This window comes from Scleropages formosus, chromosome 19 (genome assembly GCF_900964775.1).
Source record: "Scleropages formosus chromosome 19, fSclFor1.1, whole genome shotgun sequence".
Classification (NCBI taxonomy): Eukaryota; Metazoa; Chordata; class Actinopteri; order Osteoglossiformes; family Osteoglossidae; genus Scleropages; species Scleropages formosus.
In genome coordinates this window covers 4,234,506-4,246,521 of record NC_041824.1, presented here as the reverse complement: position 1 = coordinate 4,246,521, position 12,016 = coordinate 4,234,506, and the positions used below count along the sequence as shown (strand labels likewise).

The following is a 12,016-nucleotide window of genomic DNA, read 5'->3' as shown; positions in this document are numbered from 1 at the left end:
ATGCCATGTAGTCAAGTATCAGTCGAACCCCAAATATTTGATTCGACTGCACTGATGAGCCTCATTAAAGTACTCATTGCGATAGTTTACAGCACGCAGTGGTAAATCCACCCTGTGCCACATTCGAACAAATGCCACTGTTCTAATGACCTGGGAAAGAAAGTGGATTTTTTTTTTTTTTTCTGAGGCTTGTCTTATGAAGAAGGAGGGAAAAGAGCGAGATGAGACAGAAAAATTGATGAAAGAACGTTTTTCAAAGAGGGGGCCTTGGGCATGTAGCTCCGGGCGAGTTTACATTAGCGGCGGTCCCATGTCAGGGAGAGCCCTCAGTACTCAACTCAGCCCCAAGAAGCAACACAGTGCAAATATCAAAAAACTTTTGTCCACACTGACATCTGCAATAACACAACTTGAGTTATTCGCAGTTTTGTAGAGTACTCTAGTGTCGTTCACCTCATTCAAATAGCTTTGTGCTGATAAAGCATCCACACACAGCAAATATGGGCTTCATTTACAACATAAAGCTGTTGTTTTTTATTTATTTTTGAAACGTTAACTTTTTGCTGAAATAGTGGCGATAAAATGTATTATGGAAAATGTATGAGCTTGAGTTGTTTGGGATGAGGATCTTTCGGTGTTTATTTGAAAAGGTTCCTGTCTTTATGAACATTGGTCATAAATTCAAAGAAAATAACAAGCGCCAATGTCTTAATCAGTCTAGTTCATATGAATTGTTTTAGAAATGGATTTAAATGTGTATATGTAGTATGATTGTCTCCCTTTTAGAATTTATTCTAAGGAGGTCTTTGGGATGTAACTACACATACAGGTGGTCCCTGATTTACGATGGTTCGACTTGCGATTTTTTTTTTTTTTTTTTTTGGACTTTACGATGGTGAATAGACATTTAGTAGAAACCGTACTTTGAATTTTTTAATTTTATTTTTCCCCTCCTGGCCAAGCGATACACAGAGCGATACTCTCTTGCGATGCTGGGCAGCAACAGCGATCCGCATCTCCCAGTCTGTCACGCAGAGGTGTGTATTAGGTGTATTAAATTCATTTTCGACTTGTGATATTTTCAACTTACAATGGGTTTCGCAGAACGTAACCCCATCATAAATCGGGGACCACCTGTATACACACTTATTTACATTTCTTATATTTACTTGTCCGTAGCTGTCAAAGTAATTGTTGTTATTGCACTTACCAGATAACTTAATTCCTTTACTGACGAAATATGTTGTTCAGCCCCGTTTCATTTTACTTAATGTCTTCATGATGCTTTCATAATAATGTGATGACCATATTGTGAACATATTATAATGCATGTCATATTTCTCATCAAAGCTGACATAATGCAGTCTGAAGCATGACGTAGTAACAATTTTAGAATGAACCGAATGAAGAAATTGGGCCACATGCAAAATAATGCGTTACAGGACAAAGGCTGTGCCGCCTGTCATGACATATCAAAAATGATGCTGCATGTGTTATAAAAGTGCGTATGACACTGCTGCGCAGTCGTGCTGGATGTGGGTTCAAATCTTGCTCCTAGTTTGCATGTTCTCCCGATGCCTGAGAGGGTTTCCTCACACAGTGCAAAGACCTGCTCAGAAAAAAGGTAACAGTTTACCACTTTGACCCCCTCCCCAAACCTGAGACCCAAGTGAGTCTTGGCCAAGAGTCGCCCTTGACTCGGTGCCACTGACCTTCCCCACTTGTGACACCGGTGCTACGTCGATGGTCCTTTCAAGTTCCACCCTTCCCGTGGAAGTCGTGTGTAACTTTACATGTGAAAACTTCACCAAGTCATTTAGAATTTTGGCAGAACTTTTTCAGCAAGTATCTCTTGAACCATATAATAAAAATATAATTTTATTTACCTAAGTTGCTGGTGGCGTAGTGGTTACAGCTGTTGCCTTTGGACCCAAAGGTTGCGGGTTGTATTCTCATCTCCAGCTGTAGTACCCTTGAGCAAGGTATTTAAATTGCTCCAGTAAAATTACCACTGAAGGGGGGGGGGGAAGGTGACACAACGGCACAGTGAGTTTAGCCTGTACCCGCTGGGTGGTTAGTCTGGGGTTCGAGCCCTGCTTGGGGTGCCTTGCGGCAGACTGGTGTCCCGTCCAGGGTGTGTCCCCTCCCCCCTCTGCCTTGTGCCCTGCATCGCCGGGTAGGCTCCGGTTCCCCGCGACCCCGCTCGGGACAAACTGTTGCAGTCATTGCAAAAGAAAATTACCCAGTTGTGTAAATGGGTAAATATTTGGAAGTAACTTAACATGTAAATTACTTTGGAGAAAACACTGTACTTATAAAGGCTACCAAAAAAATGCAACTGAACATCTGTAGGTGCGAAGTTTGGTAATTTTTCTTAGTTAATGTCCCTCGATATGTTGATTAATATGCTAACTGGATGTGGCTTGCAAACAGGAGAATGTGAGTGTTGTCAGCAATGGCAGTACACAGGTATTGTATTTTTTGGAGGGAAATTTCAGTTCAATTTGAATATTTTTCAAATTCCCCGGAGTAACAATGTCATTCCTACGGTAGTGTTGTGACAAACGTTCTCCTTTGACAATGTTATCACAAATCTTTGAGTAGTCATTCTGCTGACTTATTTGCCTTTTATCATAATTTAATTTTTCTCTGTATAAAGACATATAGTTTTTTCCTTATGTTCAGATCCAAACTTAAGAGTACACAGTGTACCAGTCCACCTAAAAAAAGAAAAAAAAAAAAACGTACTGGTTACACATCCACCTTAACCCCAAAAGGAGTATTGGTTACATCCCCCCCACTTTTACACGTTATGTCGTCCTTGTCTGCCAAAGGATGTCGGCCTCGGTGAACGCGAAATCCCGCCTTTGAATCCCACCTCCTGCTGCCTTGAGCAACTCGCTTTCCCTGAATTGATAGTGAAAATGACCCAACTATGTAAATAGGTAAATTACTGGAAGTAGCAGGATAATGTTGTAAGTCACTTTGGAGAAAAGTGTCAAGTAAATGAATAAATAGCAACACCTCAACATCCACTGTAGAGAAAAGTTACAGGAAGTTCTTCCATTGCGTAGATACCGTTCTAGCAGATACCTCATTAGTTAACCAGGTCTCTGATTTATTCAAAGACAAATTCATTGAAAAAATATGTAGGTACATTTTCAAATTAAATATTATTTCCATTATATTGAAACATTTTTTGTTCAAAGCATTAATCTATTTCAGTCAAAGTACTTCGGTAATTTTCTGAGGTTATATGCTACTTATACTCAGCTTACTGGATGTGTGTGTATGTAAAAGTACTATTTATATATGGTTACCAAAATATAATTATATATTACTCACACAGTTACTAACACTCTCACACTTTTTACTCACCTGTATTTGGCTACAGTACCCACCTCTGGTAAAGGGTAATATCATCTAGCAACAGACTGTGGTCTTTGGTTTTCTAGTGGTTCATAACATTAAAAAGCCTCACGTGCTGGAAATCACGATTGCTACTAAATTACTACAAAACCAGCTGTACTTTCACTTGTGTACAGTTTATGATGTATCAACGTGAATGTAGCATTTGCACTATTAATACTTTTAAATAAATGAGAAAGTTACAATTTTCTTTGGAAACTGTTTTAATTTGCAAAATTAATGTTAGATTACAGATTATTGTCCAATGAAACAAATGAATCAGTTGCAATAACCTACAAAAGGGCAGCTCAGTATCTGAAACTGCTTTTTATGGGTCTTTAGTTTAATGAAGCTTGATTCTCATAATCATCCTTATAGTTCTAGGTTGTGTAATGGTTTTTTATGTATATTTTATACCTGATCTATAAATATAGACTCGGGCAGTCTCAGGAGCAGGGGCATAGCTGGGAATTCAAGGCCCCCTGAAAGAATATGATCTGAGCCGAGGGTGAGGATCAGGGATGCCAAAGACATCTACAGGATAAAGGTGGAGGACAAGTTGAGACAGCGGGAGGTGTGGAAGGGTCTGAGAATCGTTGCTGGCTGTAACTAGTCTGTCGATCACTTAGCGTAGGGTGACTAAGGCATTAAAGGTGTTCTTCAACAGGTTTGACAAGGACTGCTCCGGCCCACCGACTTGCACCTCTGGACCCTCCCCTTTCCCTCCACTTCACTCTTCTGCATATCAACCCCTTCTGCTATCCCTTCCCCCCAACTCTGTTTGAAAATGCACACCTTTTCACACCAACCTTTGGTCTGTGGCCACCCCCACCCTCCCACCTGAGCGCTACGGCCTTCTCTATTGCCATCGCTCCCCCTTCCACCAACATCTGGCCCCCCTGGATTGTTTTTCACTGCTCATCCTCAAAGCAGTCTTGCCTTCATTTTTGTTCACCCTGTTTACTTTGGACTTCATGAGGTGTAGGCAGGGGGATGAGTGCAAAGGCTTTGTGAAGGACTGTGTTGAGTGGTGGATATTAATCACAAAAGAGGTGTTGGTGGACTTCGGTAGGTCCAGGGCTCCATGGTGGAGGTGGTGAGGATTTACAAGTACAGAGGGGGTGCACCTTGGCATCAGTCCGGAGTGGGCCTGCAGCACTATGGCTCTGAACAAGAAGGGCAAGAGTTGCCTTGACTTTCTGAGAAGGTTCAGGTCTTTGGAGTGTGCACATCACTGCTGTAGATGTTCTATCAGCCTGTTGAAGCAGCTGCAGTCTTCTATAGAGCAGTGTGCTTTGGCAAAGGCACTGCTCCAGGTAATGCTGAGAGACTGAATAAACCAATGAGTTGGGCTGCCTCGGTCCTTGGAGTTATTCATGACCTATCAATTTCCTGTAGCTCCATCGAAAATCCAAAACGAGTTAACTGATATGTTGTAAGTCTTTGTATAACAACATTCCTCATTATGAACCTTGTATTAAAGAATCTCTCAAACTGATTATAGCATCAGCATATCCTAGTTATCGTACTGCGTTGGTGGCCTTGGTTCGCCAGCTAGAGAAGCGCCTCTCACACACCCTATCTGACACACCAGTGTCTAGTTAGCTGTCGTAACTCATGTCGTAACTCATGTTTTTCAGTCAAAACTCCAAATAATTTTGTGAAGTTTCTGCATGTGAGGTTAGTGTCACAAGTACTGCACGACGATGACTGAAAAGCTGTCCGGCAGTAGTGTCATAGGCACTCTTGTAATGTCTTAGTTTTAAATCTGATCCGTTGTGGAATGTGAGGTGAGGCATCGTCATCTACAATGTTTCACATGTGGCACAACTTCTTGTGTTGGCATGTTCTGAGCTTTTACTAACGGCATGCTTACTCCAGGTTACGCTCATTTGTTGACCTCTCGTGAAATACTTTATTATATCTTCATAATTTGTATGTGACTTTATGAAAGCATCATAAAGACAATGTAAAGCATTGCCTGTTTTAATATTCTTACCACTAATATGACAACCCTTTGACTAAGTAACTGTATGCCATCTTTCGTTGTGACACCTAACCTATACAGTTGACCCTCCCACATCGCGGCTTCGATTTTTTGCGGGTCGGCGGCAAACATGGGGAATTTTTTGGGAGCTTCGCAGCCTTGTGCGGGAAACCTTGTAGCATTGCAGACGAAAAAGTAAAAAAGTTTAGTAAGACATATATTTTATGTGTTTTTATGTATAATATTAATGTATTATATACTCGCTTTGTTATGCTCAATTTGCATGCCTGGGGGGGGTTGAAAATTTTATGCGTTTTTCCACGCTGTGGGGGGGCTGAGCCAATAACCTCTGCAATGTGGGAGGGTCAACTGTAATCCTGTCTTGGAACCGTAGTCCAAATGGACACAGGACCCAGGCATGACCTGTTTCCAGCACTCACCTTGCCCCCACATTCACAAGAGACCCCCACTTAGGCCACCATGTCTGATTTTGTTCATTTATATTTTCCAACATTAATATTTTACTTTTCTTTCCTTCCATTCCATTTCCCCTCCTCCCCATCCCTCCCACCACTGCTTAAATCCTGCCACCACCCCACTCGGCAGAAGAACCTATCACTCCTACACTTATTACCTGTAAGTAACCACTTTGTGCAATGCTAGTTTCCATGCTTTCCACCGCACCTTCTCCATGCATGTCTTCTTAATTCCTTCCTTTTTGAACCCTGGCTGCTTGGAAGAGATCCAGTTTGGCTCTTAAATTGCTAAAAATGTCAGATTTATTAGTTTATTATGTACCCTCTAGTAGTAGGGGTCATAGACCTTGATGCTTTTTGGAAAAAATTCTAAAAGCATATTTTGAAGGTTTTTTTAGGTTGCAGTACCTCTTGGTTTTGTTGAGTTTTTGAGAACAGAGTGCTTGCTCTGCGTTATTGTTTATTAAAGAAAATTGCTGTGATCGGTGGGAATGTCTGCTGTGAAAACCTGCTGTGATCCACAGGATTGTCGACAAACAGTAATGTCATCCATTTCAGAAAGAGAAGTGTCCTACAAAAACTGTTCACCTAGTTTCCTCGTTCTCCCATCCAACCTGCCCCCATGCCATCATTTTCAGTCTTTGTCCTTATTGTGAAGCTGCCAGTGATCATCTTAGAGATCATGTTTTTTTTCTTCTCATGGATCAGATTTTTTTCGTTTTTTGCATGTTCATGATGACGGCATGTGGAGCCCTCCACGCCATAGAGCAGTGCTAAAAGCTCTTTGTTAGATATGCTCCAGTGGAGTGCTATGTGCAGACTATGATCTTATTCACGCTTTATGTCGTACATCAGTAAGAAGTGAGGCTTCACACACACACACACACACACACTGTCTGAAACCACTCGTCCCAAGCGGGGTCGTGGCAAACCGGAGCCTAACCCGGCAATACAGGGCACAAGGCTGGAGGGGGAGGGGACACACCCAGGACGGGAAGCCAGTCCATTGCAAGGCACCCCAAGCAGGACTCGAACACCAGACCTGCCAGAGAGCAGGACCCAGCTAAACCCGCTGCGCCCCCCTATAAATGAGGTTTCAGCCAATATTAATATGAAATATTCAGTATTTAATCTTTACATCATCTTTGAGTCAGGATAGCGTTCCATCAAAGCATGAGTAAAAATGTATTGAATTACAGTAGAGTAACAGTTGCGGTGTATTGTTAGTTAATGTAGATGTGCTTGCGTTATGATTTGTTTTTAATCTTTATTGCAGAGCTTAAAAAAAACTGAGTTACAGCTTGTTTTTTCTTCATAGGGTAGTTTCTTCTGTTCCCTGACCATTCTGAAGGTGTAGGTGGATGGCCAAAGCGTCTGTTTTGCACTCAATCCAGTTCCCTGTAGAAAGATCATAGTTTATTGAACCAAGAGCAAACTGGACCATGTTTAACTCTTTTACTGCTTGGATGCACTTCAGTGGAATGCGGTCTTTTATAACCTACTTTAATCCTTAAACTGAGGTCTGCGTGATTGTAGACATGGGGAGTCCGCTTACACGGTGGGGGCGCGGGGGGACTCGGCATACCGGTGAGCAACACTTATCCAATAACCGATCTTTTTATTGTTTCCTTCAAAAAGAAGAAAATTTGCAGTTTTCTTTCCAGAGGCGTTCAGAAGTGCACATGGTACTGAATTACAAAACTGAACGTTTCTTTACAATCAATGTGATAGCACTCAAAGTGCTGCAAGTTCTGCAAAATAAATGATGGATTCTGGGAACGAAATCCGCTCATAGATAAAAATATATATATATATAAACGCTCAGCCTGTGCCTGTACGGCCGTTCGAAACGGATGCCGACTTCGTTTCAGTTTATGGACGACTTTGTGCGGAACATTGAAATGCAAAATGTCTCAATATAAACAAGAGACGGCAATAACTGGATCCATCAGGAGTGCGTGAAAATTGATGTTCTCGCTTTCTCCGGGTGCGTCTTTTCAAGCGCGAGTCGTAAACTTCGCCAGTTTGCAAGAGACACGATAAGGCCATTTAACTGACTGCGTGGAGCCCTTAATTTAATCCACGTGGAACAAGAATCAAATTAATTGCAACAAGGGGACGCGCATTTGTCTCGCTGACATTCTGCATGACGATGTGGAGGAAGGAGGAATAAAAGGCACTTTGGCTCATCGTAGTGAGGAACGTGTGATTGGTCATTGCCGGGCCACCGCTTCTCGGTGCTGGTGTTTACAGTCGAAACAGTCGGGGGGGGGTGGGGGGTTAGCGCCACATTCCAGGCAGCAGGTGGTGTAGCTGCCACTTTTTTTCTTTCCTTCCTGTAATTGACTGTGTGCTTTGCTAGATAGCAAATAGTGTAATTAGGCAGCCTTGTAATTAAGGCTAGCTGCTGCAGTTGCGGAGTGGATCATAAAATTTTACAGTGGTTAGCAGCTTGTGGAGCCTGTCAGAGGAAACACAATTAATGATCTGTGTTACAGTCATACTATCAATTGATAATAAAAACCAAAGGCCACGGCAGTCATCGGCCAGAAAATGCAGATGTCAAACCTCCAGCCTCCTTACCAGCAAAATTAGTGACTCGTCCTACGAACTATTTGTAGTTACGCGTTATTAACACGTTCCGCGATACACGACACTTTATTTCCCGGATCTCATTAAGGAACTGGCATTGTTCTTTTCGTAAATGTCAAACTAGTCCTTTAACGAAAATTGATCGGTTGAGGATTTCGACGAGGGGGGTCAATCCACACGTTGAGGAATGGTTCTCACTAATTTATAAATGCAAATAGAGTATGATAAATACCAGCGGTGCTGTCACTGGAACACATAAGTAGCCAAGTCCTGGTATTTTCCACCTCTGCATATTTCATGAAAGCAACCAGATGTTCCCTGTTTGTGTGAAGCCGGTGTAAATCCCTGAATATTCTGCCAGTAAATAAAAAAGGAACAACAGGAATATTTGAAAGGATCATCGATGAATCACGTTAGAGGGGTAATTGACTCAGATCCTTCTCCTGGCACCAGCTCTGTGGACAAATGGACGGGTGTGATGATGGGAGCATGACGGCACTGGGCAAAACAGCCTGATCTTTTATGGGGGTGGAGAATTTCCACTCTTGTTTTTCCCCATTTCTACCCCCGAGGTCAGCTGTAACAGCTTGCAGTCCACAGTTGTTGTTGTCGTAACTCTTTTCACTGTGGTTTTCACAGTGTTGGAAATGCTGAGTTTTTTTTTCCAATAAGTCTTCCATGTACCTTCTTTCACAAAATGGATTTGCATTTAAAAAGGAACAATTCAAATACATTGTATAGCCTGAAGTTCTAAATATTTTATAAATGTATATTATCCAACAGATATGTTCGATTCCAGCACTTGACAGACACTTTTCTCCAATACAGCATACAACTCAGGGTAAACAAAAGTGCATTTCAAATCGAAAATTCCCTTCTTGAGCAGTATTGTATAATAACAGTAGTAATGGTAGTAAAAATGATGATTAACTGTCTAATCTGGACTAAAATGCAGGCATGTTATTAAATAGGTACTGAAGGAATTGGGTTCTGAAGACCTGTGTTTTGAGATCCCTCATGAGTGTTAGGTTTCCTCCGCCACATCAGGACCAAAACTGAGAGCAGGTGGGTTTTTGAATTTTGACCTCTTGTTCGTTTGACGACCAAGGAGCCAGAGGTGGAGCAGCACAGAGCTTTTGCTGGAGTGTGTTGACTGATCAGGCTCTAAAGGTACCAGGGTGCAGATCATTTTGACTGTCTTGTAGGTTGTAACCAGAGTGTTGAACTTGCTGGCAGCTACAGGAAGTCGGTTGAGAGACGAAGAGGGGAGATGTAGCGGAGCATTTCGGCAGGTTGAGTGCAATTCTGTAACCGTTCAAGAGGCTTGACGGTAGAGGCTGGAAGACAAGCCAGGAAATAGTTTTAAGTAGGCCAGGTGAGATACCACCTCATCATGGACCAGGAGAGTGGGTAAAATAGGGTGTGAGGTGTTGACAGGTTCTACGAATGTAGCAGAGGAAATGTAGTATCTGCAAGACTGGTTTACAGCTGCAACGTGCTGGGAGAAGCAGAGACTGGGGTCAGTGACTCGCACCTTCTTGACTGACTGTGTCGATGAGATAAGCAAGCTGTCCAGTGAGATAGAGAACTCTCGACAGGTGGAAGAATCAGAGGGAAGATGGAGCATTTCAGTCTTGGAACGGCTGAGATGTAGGTGGTCAATGATAATCGAGGTAGAGATATCAGAGAAACGCTACAGTCTGTGAGGATATGTCTATGTTGGTTGGGGTAAAGTTAGAAAGTGTGCTGCCTGCACAATTGTGGTAGAAACCATGAAAAGTAAAGCCCAAGCCAAGCGGTGCAGAAAAAGTAAAGGACCAAGAACAGAGCCCTGTGAAACATCTGTTGAGAGAGTTTTGTAGGGTCTACCTGATGGGTTAGATTCAAACCATTTTCAGTGATAATTCTTTTGAATGTGTCAAATGAGGCAAAGAGGTGTAGAAAAATGGCAACTGAAGAGGGGGAGGCAGATCTGAGAGCTTTGGATAGTCCGAGGCACGGAGTCTCCGAGGAGTTTCCGATGTTTAATCCGGACTATCCATCAAGGAGATAAATCTTGGCAAGGAATACATATACAGTATATAATGGCATTCTCAGTGTGATTGTGTAATGCAAAGGGATCTCATCTAGTGGAAATTTATAACGGATTGTGATGTTAGATGTATATACAACCAAGGTGTCCCTGGATGCTGCCTTTGGATCCAAAGGTTGCAGGTTCAAATCCAGCCTCCAGCTGTAGCTCCCTTGAACAAGGTACTTTTACCCTAAATTGTTCCAGTAGAAAGTTTCCAATCTGTATAAATGGGTAAATAATTGCCAGAAGTGTAACATTTTAAGTCGCTTTGGAGAAGATAAAGGTTTTTTTAAGTAGTTCTGCATTTTGTTCCTTATGCGCAAAATTAGATTGTCAGACTTAAAACATGGTGCAATATACAGGATATTTTTATATCAGTTACCTACTTATGGGTAATATTTATTCAATCTTGTGAGCAAAGTTAAGAATCTAGTCCATTTCTGGGGAAAAAATAGTGTAGCTGGATATGGAATCTGAATTTGGTGTCCCATTTCAATGATTTTTTTTTTTTTCTTTTTTTTTTTTGGTTTGGCTTTGCATTTCTTTACAAATTCACATAACATGTTATGTGACATAAATTTGTAAAGAAATGCAAAGCCAAAAGAAGTCTTTCCCCCTCCGGCAAATAAAATTATACTGAAGTTACACAGCTATGCCCAAGCCATTGCCAGACAGCTGTTCATGCTGAGTTTCGGGTCTTTGCAGTCATTCTTTAGAGTAACTAATTTGAACAGAGAACATAAAGGGGGACCATCGCTGAAGGGTATACCTGTTACCGGTTTATTTCTGTACAGTCCTGATACCGTTATTTCTCGTGGAATATTTAGCTGTTATGAACGGTAATTTTTTCATACCTAGTTTCAATTATATTTTCACATCTGTTTTCTAAAATTTGTTTGTTTCGGCGCGAATGCCGACAGTTGGCAGAGATGCACTCGAGCAGAAGAGCGTCAGGAGTGTGGGACTGCATTAATTCCCTTCATTTCCACAGTGTTTACAGCTCGGGTCTGGCGTTCTCGAGTGCTGCTCACAAGTGACAATCCACATAACTGTTATGATCATTTTGAAATTAATCTCACGACACTTAATGGAGAGCTAGAGGGTGGAGAAAGGCTTTGTTGGGATAGCAGTTTTTGGACATTTTCCCCCTCTTTTGTCACAGGACGCAGCAAGTTAATTTATGAAGTCTGCCTGAGTGGAAATGATATGTAAAGTTCACATGTTCCTGCCTTTTTTCTCTTCAAAATGGTAATACATGCCTGCAATCTTGTGCTTTTATAGTGCTCCACCTGCTCCTAGCCTCAGGTCTCTGACAAAAGCGACTGCAAAACATCGGAATTTATAGGTGGAAATAATAAATAAAACAGTTTTATGTGGCAGCCGTCTGGATGCAGCACTTTGCTCAAGGGTACATCAGTGTCCCTCCTTAGAAGTTTGGACCATCATGGCTCCCTGCAGAATTGCCCTAGCTGGAACCGT

General features: G+C 41.9%; 1 protein-coding gene across 5 annotated transcripts in view; it reads left to right on the top strand.

The window, feature by feature from the left end:
* The window catches only part of LOC108927609 (receptor-type tyrosine-protein phosphatase mu-like), a 194,993-nt gene that overhangs the window by 129,944 nt on the left and 53,033 nt on the right, over positions 1–12,016 (top strand). For 3 of the 5 annotated variants that reach the window (XM_029246316.1, XM_029246314.1, XM_029246313.1), the window contains exon 16: positions 6,002–6,031. The exons of the other annotated variants lie outside the window; for them this stretch is intronic. In XM_029246316.1, coding sequence (XP_029102149.1) covers positions 6,002–6,031 — 30 coding nt within the window. The remainder of the gene's footprint in view (positions 1–6,001; positions 6,032–12,016) is intronic. 5 annotated transcript variants of the gene reach the window in all.